This window comes from Phasianus colchicus, chromosome 16, assembly GCF_987193195.1.
Source record: "Phasianus colchicus chromosome 16, bPhaCol1.hap1.1, whole genome shotgun sequence".
NCBI lineage: Eukaryota > Metazoa > Chordata > Aves > Galliformes > Phasianidae > Phasianus > Phasianus colchicus.
The window spans coordinates 14,756,145-14,775,460 of NC_143451.1; the positions used below are offsets into that span (position 1 = coordinate 14,756,145).

Below are 19,316 nucleotides of genomic sequence, written 5' to 3' on the forward strand. Positions count from 1 at the left end.
TAATTGTCCTGCTTACAAAAAGGAGCCTGAAGATTGAATGCTACGAAGAGTCCCATTTATTTTTACTTCTAACCTAGAATCTTTGCTGCTGCCTTAGAAAAAAAAAAAAAAATGAACAGAGAGCAAAGAGGATAAAGAAAAACACGGTCCAATTGGAAAAAAAAGTAAACTGTAAAAGTCCTATAAATGTCCTTTGGTCAGATACATTACTCTTTATTAATCAGCTTACATGCTTTTGAATCCCTGCTGTGGCTCTGCAGTAAAGCTGAAAAATGGCAGATGTTATTTTAAAACATATTTTTAAACATCCAAAGAATTTGCAACGGGAAATAAAAGATGGATTAAAAGAAGTATATTAGCAAGATGCTCTTCTTGCTTTGCAACCCGACCGAGAGCCCCTGAAGCCCCACAGGGGCTGTGGAAGCTTCCAGCTCCATTCCTATCTGGCTTCTTGACCTGGGCAGAGGCAGAAGTCTCCTTCCACCTCCCTGCTCAATGTTAGGTTGGGATTGCTGCCCAGTTCCCACAGTGACAAGATACCTCTATCAAATGTACTTCATATTTCAGCTTATGGAAATAATACGGAACCGTTGATAGAAACCACAGTTCTGTGCTTTCATGTTGGGGCATAAGAGGCCCTAACTTGTTCAAACATTAGCAAAGAGACAATCCCATAGGAAATAGCTGTTAATCATCAGCCCTCCTCTACGGGCTCTGGCCTTTTCTCCACATGGATCTCAAAGTTCTATCAAAACCATAATTAATGAAAACCTCATGACACATCTATGCAATGCATTGGTGAAATCATGGCCTCGGGGAAGCCAATGACAAAACTTCCACTTACGTCACCACTGTCAGGATTTTACTCCTATTTTTTATTATAACAGTGCTGCTACTAGGTTAACTGAAGCATAGAGAGGTTAAGCAACATGCCCAGAAGCTCAAATTGAGCAAAGAGTGAGCACTAACCTATTATTTCTCCTTCCCATCTCCCTTCTTGAGCATCCCTACATCAACCTTAACCATCTCACTGCTCTGCAGAAGGGACACTCAGCAGCCACTTAGTCCGAACCATGGCTGGGGTTGATGTGTTTTGTGTGAACCTCAGCAGCTGAGTCAGAGGGCACTTTGGCTGAGCATCCCCCCTCAAGAATCCGGGCACAGCCCACTCACTGCTCAGGGCAGGGAAGGGCAGAGCACCTTTTCTTCTCTGCCAAAGGATGTGCTCACAGAGCAATGCTAATGCTGAAAAAAGCTGGCTCAGACCCTGCTCACACACCACTGCTACTGCAGGAATCACTGTGTGCATGCGGAGCAAAGCACTGGCAGCGTGCTGCTGCCTGCAGTGCCATCTCTGAGCCAGAGATGGGAGAACGCACGGCTTAGCCATCACACCTGTGCTCCTTAATTAATCATTCCAATCCAGAGCTGTAGGGACAGAGAACGAGCCTGTGTTTATCCTCTTTCTGGAGCCCAGCTGTCCCCCAGTCCCTGTCCCCCACCTGCAGGGCAGCAGCTGGGCACTATGCACTGCAGCAGCAGGCTCCACTCCACAGAGCTCAGAGCAGAGCTCCCAGCCATGCACTCAGCCAGGGCACAGCCATGCTTGCACCTGATCTCCCGGGGCATCCCGCCTTTCCCCCACCCTGGCTATCTGTGCTCAGCCCACTCCTGATGACCAAGGAGCTCCCTTAGTTCTGCTCAGCAGCCACTGGGATTCACGTGATGGAAATGTCAACCGTAGGCCTACGGGTGCTATTCTTGCAGGGACCGTTTCCTGCTGAAGCCAGGGGAATTCTTGCCTTGCGGGGTTAAAGACCTGGTGACCTCATCCTGCAATGGCTCCGTGCAATCAGCACTTTTACAGAGCTGCTATTTCATGCCCCTGAAACAGACTTAGCAGCTCTGTGGTCAGCACAAGGCTCTCCATTTTCTTGGAGGCTGGTGGTTGTGCAGCTCTGCCCCTGCAGCCCACGGGCTGTGCTTGTTTAGCAGCGCAGGGCTTTCATTCAGACTGCGGGTTTTTTTCGCTCCCTGTGCAGCTCCACAGCTAAATTCGAAGAGACACATGCTGTCATTAAACAGCCCCGGAGAAAAAAGAAAAAAAAAACAACAACAAACTCTGTCACCTTGTTTAACCGGAGCCAAAGGCTGACAGGGGCACATCCCTGTTGTGGGTTTCCAAGTGGAAAAAGCAGAGCTGAGCTGCTGAGGGGGATGCAGCCCCTCCGAGCCCCCGCGCTCAATGCTCCCTGCATGGCTTCAAGGCTGTGGCTCATTGCTGCTCCCCTCCCTCCAGACGCAGCCTTAAACAATGACCAGCAAGCAGCAGATGCTTTGCTCAGGCAGGATGCTATCTGCTTTTGGCTGTGATTTTTTCATTAACCTTTTCTTCCTTTTTTTTTAAACAGGGCGCTTTCAGCCTGATAACCGGAGGACATCAGAAATGAATGGGGCTTGCCTTCCTGGCAGACTTTTCAATTATTCAGGTGATACAGAGCTGGCAATATCTCCTTATGTTTAACAAGGAAAATGAGCACAGAAGTCAGGAAGCAATGTTGTAGCACAGAGAGAAGTCGTGCAAAACAGCCATTAATATTCAAACAGCAGCGAGATCTGAACTACAAGCAGATAGCCATAAAAACCACTAATGCCCAAACATACCAACACTGGTGATCTTCTGGGAGACCAGGTCTTGTAGTAAAGCCTCGATTGCAGGGTTATGTCTGGAATACAGCTCGTACCGGTTGATGCCAATGTGGAATTTTAACCAGTTTGGGTAGGAGTCTATGGAGGTTTCTCCAGTTGGCAAAAACTCTTCGTTCCCTTCATTATGCCTACCACCAAAAACAAACAAGGGAAAGGGGGAAAAAAAGAAAAAAAAAAAAAGAAAAAAAAAAAGCCATAAATAAGGAGAAAGAAATAACGTTACAATTTGTAGCAGGCACCAAGAAATGGGGCTGGGGAGGGAGAGCTCTGCGGGTGGGGGAAGCCGGATTGGCACCTCCACTCTTCATGCCTGATTTGAAGTCCATGAAAGTCAGGAGCAAAACTGACAGTGACATAACTGAGCACTCACAGAGGCCCTTACACAGCCGAAATGTGGAGCTGCAGGTTTTATGTTGTGTTTAGATTGCATTATGTTACAAACGTGTCTTACAAGTTGGACCCAAAGAAAAGCATCATCCTCAATTTTATATAACAGAGCTGAGGCTGGAAGTCGGTGCAGCAGAAAACTGACCTGTCGGACCCAATGTTCCCACTCCTTCCTTTTAATCAGGAAGAATAAGAAGAAACCAGTTCAGCTGAACCTGCTGCTAAAGAGTCACTAACTCGGGGTAGGTCACCCCTTCCTTAGCAGCACCATACTGATATGGAAAAGGAGTGTGAGAATGACACGTGAGTGCTACATTTCATGTTTGCTCGGGGAACTTGGGGGGCAAACACACAGCAGCAGTTGTGTTGTGGCCATCAGGGACAGCTTCACCTTCCACCTGTGGGACACAGCCACATTTCTCCCATCCAAAGGTCCCCCATGCTTTTAGCCAGCATTCAATGTTCTGACATTTGTGGCCTTTTTTCTTTTTTTCTAAGGGAAACCAGAACTTTGTCAGGTATTCCCCCATCACAGCCGCTTCTGTTAAGCAGGAGGGCCCGGACCACTGACACGTGCAGGGGATAGAAATCAGAGATATTTATCCTCTCCCTCTGAATGTTCAGATCCCGCTGGCTGCTCCGCGGCTTCACAGAGCTTTTGCACAGTACAATGCAGCTGTTTAAACACTACAATGTCAGCGTGTTTGGAAGAGGGTGCTGTTGGATTAGACAAGCCTTTGGATTTTTCACTCATTGAGATTTCCCAGCGTTTCTCACCAGCCAACAAACCATTTGCAGAGGCAATGGAGCGCTCTGAAGGCTGGAGAGCTGCTGAGGTGCCAGGACACCAGGAATTAACTGAGGATGAAAACTGGAGCACCGATCAAAGCCCGAAGGCAGAACTTTGTGACGTTAGACCTCACTTTGGAGAAAAGTGTGGCTGCTGGTGGCAGGACGGACTGCTCAGCCCCTGCAAATGAGAAGGTGCAGAGCAGGGGGGTTGTGCTGTGCCTGAGCCCGGCCTCGCACTGCTTTTCTGCTAGCATCTGCCTTTGGCTGCAGCTGCAGGCAGCATCCTGGGGACCCTCTGCTCCCGGCACCGCCGCGTTACGTCCCGTATTTCAGGGCAAATTTGGAAGGAAAACAACCGCTGACGCCTGCAGATGGTTCCGCTCCCTTTCTCGCACCCCCGACACCAGAATCCCTCCCTTTAACCCCGAGCCGTGACACCAATTCTTCGGGAACACCCCCTCAAAAAGGCAGCGCCGCAGGGCAGCACCGCGCCGCGTTTCGCCCCGACCCCGCGCCCCCACCTCCCCCCCCCGCTCCCCCCGATCCTCACCACTCGCTCTGCTCGGCCGCCCGCGGGTTGAACCTGATGTCGCTGTTGACATTGAAGAGGAGGTCGCCGTCGGCCAGCGGGGGCAGGGCGGCGCGGTACAGCGGGTGCTGGAAGAGGGCGGCCAGCGGCGCGGCGTGGGCGGGGGGCGGCGGGCGCGGGGCTCCGGGAGCGATGAGCCGCCGAGGCCGCCCCGCCGCCCCCCCCTCCCCGCCCGCCGCCGCCGCCGCCGCCGCGTCCCCTCCGCCGCCCGCCGCCCGCTCCGCCGCCTCCCGCGATTGCGAGGAGAGGTTGGAGGCCGGCTCGGCGCTGAAGTCCTGCAGGATCCGCAGCGTGTGTTTGCTGGGCCAGCGCGGGGCGGCGCGGGGTGGCGCGGCGGGCGGAGGGCAGGAGCAGCCCGGGCGGTTCTCGGCTCCGCGGCGCTCCAGGCGAGGCAGCAGGTCGATCATGATGTGCATGGTGCAGGCGACGAGGAACACCATGAGGATCAGCACCCGGAACTTGCGGACCAGGAGCATTTTCATGGCCGGGAGCGGCTGATGAATTAGCGGGGGAGGGAAGGAGGGGAGGCGGCGGGGTCGGCCGGCAGCGGGCGCGGGTCTTCCGCCCCCCCCGGGGCTCCGGCGCTCTCCTGGCGGGTCGGGCAGCGAACGATCAAGTCAATAAAGTTATCTCCATAGGCGCCGCGACAGAAACAGGCTAAAAGCGATAGGTCCTCATTTCTCAGTATCATCAAGAACTTGGGAGGGGGGAGGGAAAAAAAAAAAATCGGGAAAAAAAAAATCGGAAGAAGGAGCCTTTAAAATCAATAGGAAAACAAAGCCAGCGGCATTGCGATATCTAGAGCCATCTGTTCGCGGTTTCTCTCGCTTTTTATTACGGGGATCACAACAAATAGGGAGAGCTGGTTCTGGAGGAGAAACCGGCGTCTGAGGCTGGCTGCGATTAAATCATCATCGTTCACAAAATGACGGGAAGGAGGGGGGGGAGAAGAATATTAAGAAAACCTGTACGGAAAGGCGACAGAAGGAAAAAAATCATCCATAACGTTTGGCAGTGCAGGAAACGCTGACTCCTTCCTTTGAATGCGCCCAGTGATGCAGCAGAAGCGCTCTCCGCTCGCTCCCTCTCTTCTGTGAGACTGCTTAAGAACATTGGCTGCAAAATCATTTTCTCCGAGCGGTTCCAGTTCCTTCATCCATCGCTTTGTCCGCCGCTCGGGAGAGATGAGCGCTCAGCTGAGATCCAGCCGGGGTGGCTGCTGTATCCGAGCTGTGCTTTGCCTTTGGCGTGGGTTGGGTTTTTTTGGCTGCAAAACTGTCGGATGGCACAACTGCAACATAAAGGTTAAATATGGCACAGGAAAAAAAAAAGAAGGGGGGGGGGGGGGGGGGGGGGTTGGGAGGAGGAGGATTAGAGGAAAGAAACTAATAGAATTCGGTAGCGGTTCTTTATAGCAAAGAGGTCCCGGCTTTGATCTCTGCTGGGTCCTACAGATCTGCCTTTAGAGAAAGGAAGAGAGGAAGGGAGGGGGGGGGGGGAGAGGGGGAGAGGGGGAGAGCTGCTTGGCAGGTGCAAGAGTGAAAACCTCTTTCAGCCACACTGGGTTCTGGAGACGGGTTGGACGGGTAGCTCTGCAGCTCCAGCTTCCAGTGGGTGTGTTAAATATTATGAGCGAGCCATGATTCCTGCCTTCCTCACGTCACAGTTAGGAGATTGGCTAAATAAACGCTACAGTGATAGTAACAGGAAAACCTCAACCAAAAGTGTTTTATTTTTTTTCTCCTCCTCTCCTCCCTCCTTCCCACCCCCACCCCCCTCTTTCATTCTACTGCAGCTCCAACCGGAGCAAGGAGAGGGCGTCTGTTCCACAAAGGTTTGCAAAATAAAATTAAAAAAAATTTAAAAATAGATTTAAAAAAGAAGAAGAAGAAGAAGACAGTAACCGAGCGGTGGCTGAGAGGGGAATCTGCAATAACGTTGCAAAGTGTTGCACGCACAGCGCTGCCGGTTGTGCTCCGTCATTGCCGGGGCTGCAGGGCGGCACGCGGCTCCCCTCGCGCCGTAGCAAAGTCAGGGCGGAGCGCCCTGCGCTGCTTCCTCCGGACCGGCGGTCTTTCTTTTGTAATCCCTCAACCCGTGGGTTGTGATAATCCCGAGGTAATCTGCTCTCTGCCTGCTGGTGCTGCTGGCCCCAGGGCAGCGCCCGGCGGGTGCTGGGAGTGGGTGCTGGAGGAGGGGATGGCTCACTGCGGTGGGGTGGCGGGGTGTGCTCAGGGCTGCTGGCTTTGTGTGTGGCACGAGGCTCCTGTGCTCCTTAGCGAGGCTCCATAAGCATTATGTGGGGCTGCGGCGGGAAAGATAAAGGTTTCTGGGCTTCTGCCCAGCCACCGCCACCTTTACATGGAATCATAGAATGGCCTGGGTTGAAAAGGACCACAATGATCATCCAGTTCCAACCTCCTGCTATGTGCAGGGTCGCCGATCACCAGACCAGGCTGCCCAGAGCCACATCCAGCCTGGCCTTGAATGCCTCCAGGGATGGGGCATCCACAGCCTCCTTGGAGGTCAGCAGTGCATCACCACCCTCTGAGTGAAATTCTTTACATAGGATCCTCTCAAAGCTGATTGGGATGGCTCGTTTTTCTCAGGATTAACCAACATTAAATATTGCCTTCCCCCCTTCAGAAGTATTTTTTACTTCAGGATCCATCCAGCACCGCTCCCTCACTGGGAGCTCCTGCAAGAGCACACTGCACTCCTCTGGAGCACATCCATGTGCTGGCAGCAGCACTCTGCTCAGTGGAAGGGAACTCACAGCTTCTCTAAGGGGCAAAAAAAAAAAAAAAGACCAGGAAACAAAGGTTGGACAGGGCCATCACCTCATGGGCTTATGCGTACCTTTGTGAGGAGCAAAACCTACTTGCTGTCTTGAGAACCATTTTGGTACCAAGGTTCAGAGACAGTGCTTTGATTTCCATTATGTCACCCAGGACTCCTCAATACATGTGTGCTTGATGACAGCAGAAATTCCTGTAGTGGAACCAGAAGCAATGCTTCCATCTTCTTCTGTGTCTTCACCAAGGTAAGCTCAGCTAAAGGGCAGCTATGAGGATGATCACAAACTGTCGTCACATGCTGTTGCCTTCCAATGCTGCTCAATAACAGATAGGTATGGTTGGCAGAGTAGTTTGGACCGTAAATTAACTGCTTTTCCATGCAGCAAGCTGAAACCCAACTGATTTAAACCTCGATTAGGAAATTAGCATTTTAGGTCCTCCAAAAAAAACACACTGCTTTGTTTCAACTGAGGAACACACCTCTACTGGAAGGAGTGTGATATGCAAGGGGGGTTCAGCAGGAATTACATGAACAAGAGCTCTTGGTTACAATTTTCTGCCTACCACTGGCTGTAGTCTTTCTCCTGCTCAGCTTGGTGTGCTCTCCTTTGGGCCACCAGCTGGGCTGCATTAGTCATCAAGGCCAGGGAGACAAAAGCAGGCAGGTAGAAGCTGTTGTGGCTGTGATGGAGGAGAGCAGGCAGAGGAGGTGCTTTAGGGAAGGTAAGTGCAAGTCACTGTTCAACTGTGTTGCCTTTACTATGGTTTCTCTCAGAGGTTCTGAGCAAGTTGCTTGGAACAATTTGGGGGTCTCTGTGAGGAGGGTGCAGTGTGTTATCTGCTTTGGTGTGGCTCAGAAGGGCTCATGGGGTACAGGCTGTATCTGCAGGGTTCTCATCTTCCCCTCTGGCCTGAGAGGAAGTAGCTTAGCAAGCACTAGGGAGGTGGAAAAACACTGAAATGTGTGAAGTTAAAGTTGTTTGAATATATGTGGTATTTTGCAGAAACAAAATGCTGTATATCATAACTGCATGTTATGTAAGGGAAGTAAGATTGGCTTTGATGTCTAATACAGAAAATTAAATGCAACTAATTACATGGCTTTCAAAAGGTGAAATAAAAGCACAGTATCATGAGCAGGTAAATAATTCTTTGAAATTGCTTGTTGTTCTTCAGAAGGGCCTTTTGCAAATATTAGTTATTAAATTAACTATGGTTTTATCTAGATCTTATCTGCTTATGGACTGAATCCTGTTCTGGACTTCTTGGTCCTTTTGCTCCTTTCAAGCAGTACAGATTAGTGTGGGGGTTGGAGGCTGCTTATGTGAATTCACTCCACGGCTGGACACTGTGAATGGGTTTTTCCAGGACTGAAGTTCCCTAGAGATGTGCATGAAGGACAGCTGCTTAATCCTTTACACTTCTTTGAATTTCTTTGATGGCTTTCAGAAGACCTAAATCTCTATTGCATCATGTGCACTTCTTTGAGTGACTCTTTTTATAGTGTAGACATCACCCATATGCTAGTCAAGTCAAGGTGTTGAAATGCCAAGCAACACCAGCTGGAGAATCTCCTCTGAGGATCTGCAATAGAGTTATAACTCTATTCACCTGCAGCTAATTGCTTTAAGAGATGATGCTCACCTGTGGTCCTGGCCTTTCTGGCTTCCTGGGAGCACTGGGAATTACTACACACTGGTTAACTTGGGCTGCCTCCTGGAGTTCTCCATTCCCACTGTCAGTCTGTGGGTGTTTTTTCCTTACATTTTTCTCAGTATCTTTCCTGCTTTGGACTTTCCCAGCAGGGATGAGCAGATGCTGTTACCAGGATCAAATTTTCCTTTGGTCTTCTTAGTCAATGCAGTGAGAGAAACTTTAAAGGGGAAAAAAAAAAACATCAGATATTTTTTTGTTTCTTGATTTCAGTATCTACAAATGCTTCATTTCACAGATGACCACACTGATAAGCAAAGAGACTCTTCTTAGTTCTGTAAATAGCACTCTGGGAGGGCAGAGCAAGTGGTAATCTTGTTTGTGTTCCTTTTGGAGGTCCTCCAAGGCTGGTGAGCAGCTTGGAGTTTGGGTCATGCTGTGAACTTGAATATCTGTGATCTGGTGGGAGGGCTGAGATGACCTGTGACCAAGAAGGCACAGGCTGTGGCTGCATGGAGCTGAAGGGTGAAGCCTGAGTGCAATCAGGAGCTGGGCTGCAGGACAGTCCAGATGGGAGACCGGGCAGCACAAGAGAAAAGGAGCAGGCAGGGCTGGGGCAAACCAGAGAGGTTGAAGAAACAAGGTCAAGAGCTACCGTGGCTGGGGCAGCCACCCAGGAGCATCCCACTGCTTGCTATGAGCAAGTGTGAGTGTGGTGAAACAGAGCTTTGGTGCTGGAGCCCCAGCAAGGAGTGGTTGGACTCGAGCCCTATCTCTGTGCCTTGGCACCTTCGCTCCAGCATAAGCGCAGCGTTTGAAGGCAGGGGAGGTAATTGGCAACCAAACACTTGCCTTTCCAACTTGGAGCTGGTGGAGGGGAAAATACCAGTTTTGGTAACTGGAAAATATGAACTGGTGTTGAACCTCGTTCAAATCTGCTTTTACCCACAGAGCTGACTGATGCAGAGACATAGGGCCTTTCTGACACTGCATGGTTCGGATGGTTTCAAAAGTTGTTTACTTACTATTTTACCTTCTGAGATCCCAGGCTCAGTAATGAAAATGTAAATATTCCTCTGTATCTGAACTGTATGCCTTCAAACGGAGTTCTGTGTGTGGCCAACAGCTTTTCACTGCTGCTGTGCCCAGCTGGACCAGTGTTACTCCTGTAAGAGCAATGCTATGTTAACAAGGAAATAACTTCTCAATGTCATAACATTCAATTAAGAAGTTATTGCATGCAGCTCATTTTAATAATTTCAATAAAATAGAGTTCCTTGCCATCCACTTTTTTTTCTCTTTTGACTATTGAATTAAAATGCCCTTTTTTCACTTTCTTTAAAAGATGTGAATGCTGTTGGAAATGTGACATTAAACCACTACAACCACAAGCCAGGATTGCTTTGGAACTAATGTGCTTTTTCTGATGTTTCAAATTAGCACTTAAAGGCAGAACATGCAAAAATGTATTGCTTTTATTTAACAATACAATCAAGAATTCAGGGGCAGTAGTCATTTCTTCATTGTTTTGTGCACAAATTAATGGCTTTTCTGCTGGGGAGATCTGTGCTAGAGTTAGTTTCTCTCTTTCCCCCCCCCCACTTTGCCTGCTCACATCACTGAGCAGCGACAATGGTCAGTGTGTGTGATAAAGCATTCAGGTAAATAAGTGAAGCGTGTTTTGGGCTGAGTAAACAGACCTGGCTATTTTGTGTTATAACTGCTTACGGCCTTCTGATGTAAAACCTGAGTGCAGCAGGACAGACCGCAAGGCAGGCCTGGCTGCATAGCTCCTGTTGATGTGGTTTTGTTGTTCCCTTGAATGGGAAAATGGGGTTTCCTGTGTATTAACCTCCCACACTGTGAAAGTCACCTTTATTGCTGAGAATTGCACCTGCTCTACCTTCCAAACAGAAGGCAAGGCTGTCAGTGCTGTTTCAGTCTACTTCTCATTGATGTGTGAAGGATCAGCAGTACTTGTTTAAAGCAGTGTGATGTGTTGAAAGAACCATGTAGTAGGTCTGTCTCTTAAGTTACTTGGATTGCCTTCTAGCCCAGGGTTTTGTGAGTTAGATGATGCTTTTGGTCCAGACCTTGACCAGTCTCTTCCCACAGCCTTCCCATTCCAAAGAGGTGATGCAGTCCTTCCTTCCCATCATGGCTGACTGGAAATGCACTGAGCCATGAGCTGGAGCCCAATAGTGCTGAAAGGATGCTTCCCCTCCTCCCAGCAGAGCTGCTGCTGAGTTGTCAGTACTGGGCAAAGTGCAGCCTGTCCTGGAAATGCACTGCTAGCCTCAAACAATTACAGAAAGCCCAAACTTCCAGCCTCAGCTTGGGGTGTTTCCATTCTGTAGGTTGGGATTCAGATGTTGTGTGTGACCCCAGGTGTTGCTGAGGGGCCTGTTGAAGGCAGAGAACTGGTTATGTTGGGACCATGAAGCAGAAGGCTTTTTCCTGCCCCTTTGTTCCTCCTCAGCTGTTGTGGATCAGGAGTCAGCTCAGCTGGTATCGGCTGGCCATGGCTTCAGTGAAATGCCATCTCACTGTATCAGCTGAGGATCTGCTCCACAATGCTCAATTCTTCCATTGGCCGGAACAGAGGGCTGCCTGGCAGCAAGGGAACAAACCCTGGTGTTGTTGTTGCTGGAGTGATGAGGTTGGCCTGGGGCAGCATTGCATTTGCTCCAGTTGCTCAGGCGGAGCAGTGACCTTCTATATAGCTCCAGCAGCTCCTTCAGGTACCTCCGCAATTGGAGGATGACATGGAAAACTAATTGTTGTTTACTCATCTAAAAATTATTTAAACTAACTCAAATTATCTCAGCTTGCAAGACTTAAAAGGGTTATCACCAAATATTCTGCATTCCGCATGGACTTCCTGTGTTCAGGTAGCAGTTCGTGGATCTCTTAAAAAGCAAGCCATGTTTTAGACATGAATTAGACAATCATCTTGCATCATTCATTCAAATTAAGGGAGCTATGTGATCTGTGCCTGGAGGAAATGCACCCTGCTGCTAAAAACAAGGTGCAGCACACATCCTCGTGGGAAGGCTGTGTGCTGATGTATGCAGTCACATAGCCACACTTCAGTGTGTACCAATACATGAATGGATTCACACATGGGGAGTTCAATTGTATACTGGAGAAACTCTTCTGGGAATTCTTTTTTTGTTGCTGTCTAATTTAGATTTCTATGGATGTTTTGACTTCTTACCTTGAGCTTTTTTCCCTCTTGGCTGGTTAAACTTTCAATCTCATCATTTAAAAAAAAAAACTGAGGAAGTTGGAGTAAACCACAAAGACATTTTAAGCATACCACAGCCTGAAATAGAAATTAAAATACTAATAAAGAAATCTCATGGGAGAGCCCTGCAGCCAGGCGGTGTAACATGGGCTGTGAGTTCCTCTGCCCTGAGGGACACCAGGGCTCCTCGTGGCTCTGTGATGCTGGGAAGTCACTTCCACCCATTTCCTCATTTGGTGGGAGGGAGACCCGAGAGTGTTGTGTGATGTGTTAATGAAAGTCAGTACAGGAGAGAGAGATGCTGATATTTTTGTCTCTTTTCTTTGGAGTATAATTTGTGCTCTTGACTTCGACCTCTCAAGAAACTCAAATCCTTAAGGATACTTGTGCAGAGGGAAAACCTGAAATGCTGGGGCTCTGTGTGAGTCCTGGATGGAGGGATCTCTTGCACTCAGTGCCCTCAGGGCTATGGGATTGCTCTGGTACATAAAGGCTGTGTGAAGTGACTGGGAATGCAAAGTGCATCGAGCCAGGGGCTTGCAAGAGCCCTTTGCATCCCTCTGCTCCCCAGCCCTGTCTGTCTTCATGCCCCCCCGTGATTCTCTTGCTTGCTGCCCTTGCAGAAGTGCTTTCCTACATGCTGATCAGAATAATCACAGCTTTGCTTCTGATGACTTGATATGAAAGCTGCTGAGAACTTTGGCTGTGGAGAATTCCTGTGCAGTAATTATCACATAAGGAATCCCCATTTCCCAACAGATGATGACACTTTGTTCTCTAATCAAGCCTTGCCACAAAGCTCACAGCAAGCACAGAAGAGCCTGAGGAAAGCTGGAGCTTGTGAGGGCTTCAGAGTCCCCATCAACCCTCCTTTTCCTTCCCACTGCCTGCACTTGGTTCAGTAGGTGCTGGTGAAAAAGCTTCTGTTGCTGCTTAAAAACATGCACCTTCTGTGCTCCATTCACTAACAAACAGGTGTATCCCTACTTGTGAGCTTGGTGTCTGCTTCTCTCCTAAGGAATTTTGGCCCTCCTGGCCCACTCCTGGTGCTGCTGTCACTGTGCTGAGTGTGGCTCCAGCAGCCTGCACTGTTCTGTGCTCCCCATAGCTCAACTGACAGCTCTGCTTCCTCTCTCCTTCCTGTCTGCAGGATGGGTTTTCCTGGAACTTCTTTGGTAGAGATTTCCACTCTTTGATGCTGAATGTGTCAGCTTCCCTAAGGGATTTATCACACATTATCACTGTCTTGGTGGTTTTTCTACTGATGTGTTGCAATAATAAATTCTGGCACTTAAAGGGAATTGTTTGGCTTTTGCTGCTGGAGGTGGGAGGATGTGTGTGGCCCCTGCTGTAGGAGCAGCTGTGCCATTACAGGGCAGGGATGATGTTGGAGTGCTGGAGAAGGATGTGTTTCTGGCTATCATGTTTTCTGTCAGGCGTTGGGCTTCTCCTAGGGATGGAGTCAAACACTTGGCTCAGTTTAAGTGTCTAAGCTGGAAGCATAATTGCCGCATCCCTTTTAAGTCAGAAATGATTGCTTTTGGGATTGTCACTGTGTTGGTCTCTCTCAACTGAGACTTCCACCCATAGGCTGTGGTAGTACATCTCCACTGATCCACTTCTTGCAAATCTGGGAAGCTTTGAAGCAGGGCTCATCCTCTATTCTGCATTTCTGCAGTGCCCACAGCATGAGAGTGCTGTCCTTGGGTGGACCAGTGAGGAGGAGGATGATGGGATGATCTGAGTGCTCAGCCCCAGCAATCTGGCAGGGAAAGCAGCTGTTTTTTACCTGCTCTGGTAGAAGATGAGCACTTCAGGCAGTTGCCAGGAAATGTGTTGAGGTTCTGACTCCTGGGTGGGCTGTGCTGGGATGTTGGACTCACAGGGAGAGGGGCTTTAGGTGCAGCTTCTTCCATCTCTTCTTTGAAGATTGAAGGTAACCTCTGAGAAATAAAGAAACAAAAGGCTTCCGTGGGGATTTTGAAACCAAAGCCGTGTATATGAGTGTGCTGTGTTCTGTGTCAGAAGTCACAGCGTAAATGGACTTAGCAGTGCTTGGTGACCTCTATCCAAGACAGATAGGAACTTGTTGGCAGTGGTGGTGAGGTTTTTTCCTCCCACAGTGGAATGGTCCACTGGTTTTGGCTGAAACCTGGAGACAGGGATGTGGTGACAAGACAGAGTGCAGTGAGTAACAGGGCTCAGTCAATTATTGACTAGCCCATCTCAGCACCTTTGTTTTCTCTGCTGACAGAACACCACGACCTTTGTTTGGGGAGCTGAGCCTGCAGGAGCCCAGCGCTGACCATTCTGGGTGTCACTGAAGTGAACATTCCTTGTTATTGAAGTGAATTGAATTCTCCCCTTGCAAAGTGTTTCCCGTTATCTTTTAGATCAATGTTCTGCACATGGCTGTCTGCTCTGATTTCTGTCCTTTCTCACAGGAAAACATGCAGAACAAGCCGGTGCAATAGCTGCTGACTTGTAAAATATTTCAGGAGCTGAAGTGAAGTTAGAGCAGTGCCAGGTGTGGTCCAGACCCCTCAGACAAAACTGCCATAGATAAAAACACAGACACTGTATTCAAACACTCTATTATACAGTGACTCATCCTTATGTGAATGCTTCTTCAAATGACATATCTGCTCAGCCTGTGAGAGCTTGAAGTCAAAGGGTGTGAAGGAGCTTTCTGTAACCGTGGTGGTAGTTCTGTGTTAGCATCTGCTGTGTGAAGAATCCTTCCCCATTCCCTTTCTGGCTGTCTTTAAATACAGGCTATGCTCACCTGCTGGATCAGTTGGGGCACAAGGGCTGGACTGTTCTGTACCTTTTCCATAGGTGCTGCTCCTTTGGGCACTGATGTAGATGGAAAAACCCTTGAGAAAGAGGCAAATAATTGGGATCTTCAAAGGAGAGAAATGCCATGTCCAGGGTGCTCCTTGCCTTGATGGGGTGGAGAACTGGAGTTGCTGGATCCTGTGCTGGAGGTGGCAGAGGAGCAGCTGTCCTCAGCTGCCTGCTGGAGTCAATAGGAGCTCCATTGGTGATCTTCAGCTTGGCAGTTTGATATCAGATGGCCAAGCACATTGAACTGAGAGGCTGGTGGAGCCCTTGTTGTGATGCCTGGGGCTAGCAGTGGGAATAGAGGGCTGCTTAGCCCAGCATCGCTAAGTTCGTTGATAGTGTTGGAGACTTTCATAGAATACAAGGCTGTAAAGGGCTACAGTAAAATTCCAGTCTACAAATGAAATTAATACAAGTGAACTGAGGACTGTGGGTGATAAATGGAGAACTGAGCATTTGTGTTTCTCTGATACAGAGTAATGCGGTGAGGCTCTCAGTACCTGGTGGGTTCTGGGTCCACAGATAGCAAGCAAAACTTAAGGAAAAAACTCTATGAAGAGAAGTAGCAGCAAATGCAAAAATGCTTCAAAGACAGAGCATGGAAACTGGTAATGTTTTTTCTAAAAAATAGACGTTAGAAAAAAACATTAGAAGGATCGACATCAAAGAGAACAGAAGAAAATGGGGACAAATAAATTAAAGAACAAAATTATGAAGCAAAAGAACACGATGTCTTATACAGAAGGACTGAAAATGACAGATGATAAGAAATAAAACAAGGGACTAACAGTGAGATGCAGCTTTGAGTATCTTTAGTAGAGGTGCTCACAGTCCAATGTGAACACTTGCATCATACTTCCTATTTTTGTCTTTCATTTTATTGTGCTTTGCCCTAGAGCAGGTAATTACAGGTTCCTTGTGATAATTACAGGTAGGCTGTGCCTTCTGCCTCTGGTCCGTAGGGCAGCAGTGCTGTGGGGAGCTGCTTGGAGGTTGGTTTGCTGTGCACCATCAGCAATGGCAGAAGTGGACTGGGGGTCACAGGTGGCAAAGGGCAGAGCACTGCCCTGTGCTGGGTGTGGGTGGGTCTGGTTGTGTGTGACGGTGGGTGAAGGCTTGGTGAGGCCTGGGAGGAGGCTGCCTTCCCTGGGGAGCCCTGGAGCATGACTGGTCTTGTCTTGCCACCTACGGAGCTGTAGAAGAATGTATGAAGTGCTGCTGCCAATGAAGTCATAGGGTTATTTTATGCACCAAGGAAGACTCTGTTTCCCAGTATCTTGGCACACGCTCAGTGCTTGAGAATGTGGTGTGGAGACCAGCATACAAACAAAGGTAGTGAGGTCCTGCTGTGCAGCCCCTGCAAGCCCACTTCCCCTGCACTGCTGCTCAGGGCACAGAGGTTGCAGCCTTGAGTGTGCTGCACACATAGTGTGTGACAGATGCTGAAGCACGCTCCAGGGTGAGCACATCACAGAGGCAGTGCAAAAGTCAGAGCTTAATTGTGCCATTCCCCACCTGTTTTTGCTACAAACCTGTGGCAAAATGGCCCTTTCACTTCCCAAACGATCTCATGAGTCCACACAGATCCAAACTGTTTCTCTTGTGAAAGATTTGAGAGAACTTGACTGAAAACCCTCCCTGGTGCAACATTCTTGGCTTATTCTCAGAAGGGAGGCGTTGGCATTGCTGCAAAGTACTTCAGGAGGAATAAGGATGCTGCAGGGCTGTGCAATACAAATCTGTCTTAGACAGCAGCACTGGCAGCTTGCATGCCCCAGTAGCCTCTCTTCCTCCCTCAAATTTATAGAGGTTGTGTTCTGATACAGCAGCACTTTCTCATCTGCGTCTTCATTGCAGTGGCAGCAAGGAAATGTGTCGAGGCTGCAGGCGTGCTGCTGTTGTACCCCGCACTGAGTGCCACTGGAGTAATTGAGCTCCTTGCTGACTGGCAGCCGGAGAGGCTGAGAAACAGAAAGGAGTAAGGAGGGGAAAAAGGAACAGAGGCTTAGAAAGATGACAGGCACAGCAGTGGTGATCACTTCTGAAGTCTTTTAATGGAAAGATCTGGAAAATGACTTTCCCTTTTGCTTTGCTCTCCAGCCCCAGTGTTCAAAGGGCAGCAGCTCTGAGCGCTGCCAGCTGGATCCTCTGCAAGTGCTGTGCTTTTGGCTGGGGCAGACTGCTGCCAGCACGGGAGAACTTGCTGTGGGTGCTCAACGTGCACGTTTGCATTCTTGAAACCTAAGCCATACTCTTATTTAGTCTTTGAGTCATTAAAGAAAAAACCACACTCTTTGCAGTTGTGAAGAAAAGCAGCAGAAACTGCTTTCTTGGCACAGACATCTGCAAACTGTATTTCTACAAAAATAACTCCCGTGGAGGTTTAACCTCTGAAGGACACTCACATTACACTAAACTGTATGTCTGGTAACACAATGGTATTTTCAGCCTGGCAAGCCTGATGGTCACAGGGCAGTTACACAGCACAGAATAAAGGGCACACCTGCACCCAGGAAAAGGACGTGCTCCTACCAGAGTCCATGTTAACCCTGCCAGCCTGTGTGACTATGGCCGTGTCACTTAATTTCATCCCATCCTCTGAAAATGGGTGTGAAATCAGTGCTGTGTGTAGCCTGCATATGAAGGCCGGGGGGATAAGTCACTGAGTGATGAGAACTTTGTCCTTAAAGGGGGAAGTGTGGAGTAATGTGCGTCTGAAATGCTGCTTTCTGCTTTGCCTGGGGGTGAGCAGATGTGGAGTGCTTGCTGCTGGGGTGGGGGGTCTTGGTATGAAGGGGAGGGGAAAGATGCAAGAAGTGCTCTGGTTCTCTTATTGGGGTGGTGTGTTGGAGCAATGGGCAGAACCTCCACCTTGGCTGTGGGCAATCTAGCTTTAATTCATGTCAACAAAGGGATATCCATGCATTGTTGTACTATGCTGGAAGGCATCAGAATTCTTGCACATCTCTGCGGGAGTTGAGCAGGGCTCTGCCTGGGCTGGAGCTGACAAGTTCTGTAGAACCATCCCTTCTCACACAGCTTCCTCCTCATCTGGGCATGTCTGCGTCATGCTCCTCTGCCCTGCAGAGTTCTGTCTGCTGATTGCCATGGGCTGGGACCTGTGTGTGCTGGATGCTGCCTGTGGTGGAGCTGGCCTGGGCAACCGGGTGTGCTTACGCTGATAGTAACAGGAGTTGCTGTGCAAGTGAAGCTCCATCTGGGTTACTTGCGTCAGCCATGGGGCATTGGCCCTGCCTTCTTGTTGGGCAAGTTATGTGATCACATCAGACTTCACAAGGATCTTGGTTAGCAATTGCTCTCTATGCATGCGTGGCATGGAAGACAATGCTGGAAGGTTGCCAAGACAATGACCTGGAAATTCATTTTCAAATTCTAATGGCTATCATATTTTTCCTGTCTCAGCTCAGAGACTCGGTGAGAGCAGTGTTGCGTTGACCTCCCAAGCCCTGGTTCAGTAGTTGTGTAGCAGATTCCCTCTTCTCACTGCTTTGCCACCTTTGAAGCCAGCGGTGCCCTGTGAGGAGGCACAATGTAACCCAGGGGCAGTAGTAGCTATGGAAGGAGTCCATGCTGCGTTGCACGGAGCTGGTGTAGGGCTGCAGGCAGGGTGCTCGGCTGTGCCCTCCTGGCATTTTAATTTCTTCTCTTCCCTGGGCTCAGGTGGTCTGACCCTACTGTCCTTTGGGTGTGGTCTGATCCTCTGCTATTCTTCATCAGAACAAGTTTTGCTGGAGAACTTTTGGGGAAACAGTGGCAGCTTTTAACTTGCTCGGTGTTGGCAGGTGTTTTGGCACCTCTTTTCTGCTGGAGGCTTTTCTCAACTCATGTTCTTTTGAGCTTTGCTTGAGATATCAGGTGGGCCCTGGTCCCTGTTCCTTCTTACAGCCTCAGCTCCCCTGCTTGAGAGGCTGAAGTCAATGGGCTGTATGTCACAGTAACAACATGTAACACAAAGGCAGTGTTCTTAATGTTTTTAATCCAGAGACTGAGTGAGTCAGGCAGTCTGTTTCTTCAAGACCCCCCCCCTCCACAGCACTTCCAGCTGCACTTCTTATTCTTGTGGGAGATGGATGCAGTGCATGCACCCCTGCATGTAAGGCTGTGCTGTGTTGAGCTCAGCCCATGTGTTCCACGGTAAACGGCTCTGATGTTTTGATGGAGATCAAGAGCACAACAGATGTACTGTATACTGAAAAGAGTTTAAAATAACTGTTTGCCATCTCTGTGCTTGCCTTAAAACAGAATACCCAACGTACAGAGGGGTGGTTGTTTGGCA

General features: G+C 49.1%; 1 protein-coding gene and 1 long non-coding RNA gene across 3 annotated transcripts in view; one reads left to right on the forward strand and one right to left on the reverse strand.

Moving 5' to 3' along the window:
* Positions 1-6,144, reverse strand: part of FAM20C (FAM20C golgi associated secretory pathway kinase) — a 55,552-nt gene extending 49,408 nt beyond the window's left edge. The window contains exons 1-3 of one of the 2 annotated variants that reach the window (XM_090151190.1): positions 6,024-6,144; positions 4,439-5,768; positions 2,665-2,837 (exon numbers count right to left, since the gene is read on the reverse strand). In XM_090151190.1, coding sequence (XP_090007316.1) covers positions 2,665-2,837; positions 4,439-4,959 — 694 coding nt within the window. In that variant the 5' untranslated portion in view covers positions 4,960-5,768; positions 6,024-6,144. Of the gene's footprint in view, positions 1-2,664; positions 2,838-4,438; positions 5,982-6,023 lie in introns of those variants that run through there. The other variant, XM_090151191.1, reaches the window with a different exon arrangement.
* A 1,764-nt stretch (positions 6,145-7,908) lies between these two features.
* The window catches only part of LOC149915782 (uncharacterized), a 33,959-nt gene continuing 22,551 nt past the window's right edge, over positions 7,909-19,316 (forward strand). The window contains exon 1 of the long non-coding RNA XR_016471535.1: positions 7,909-7,998. This is a non-coding gene — a long non-coding RNA (uncharacterized LOC149915782). The remainder of the gene's footprint in view (positions 7,999-19,316) is intronic.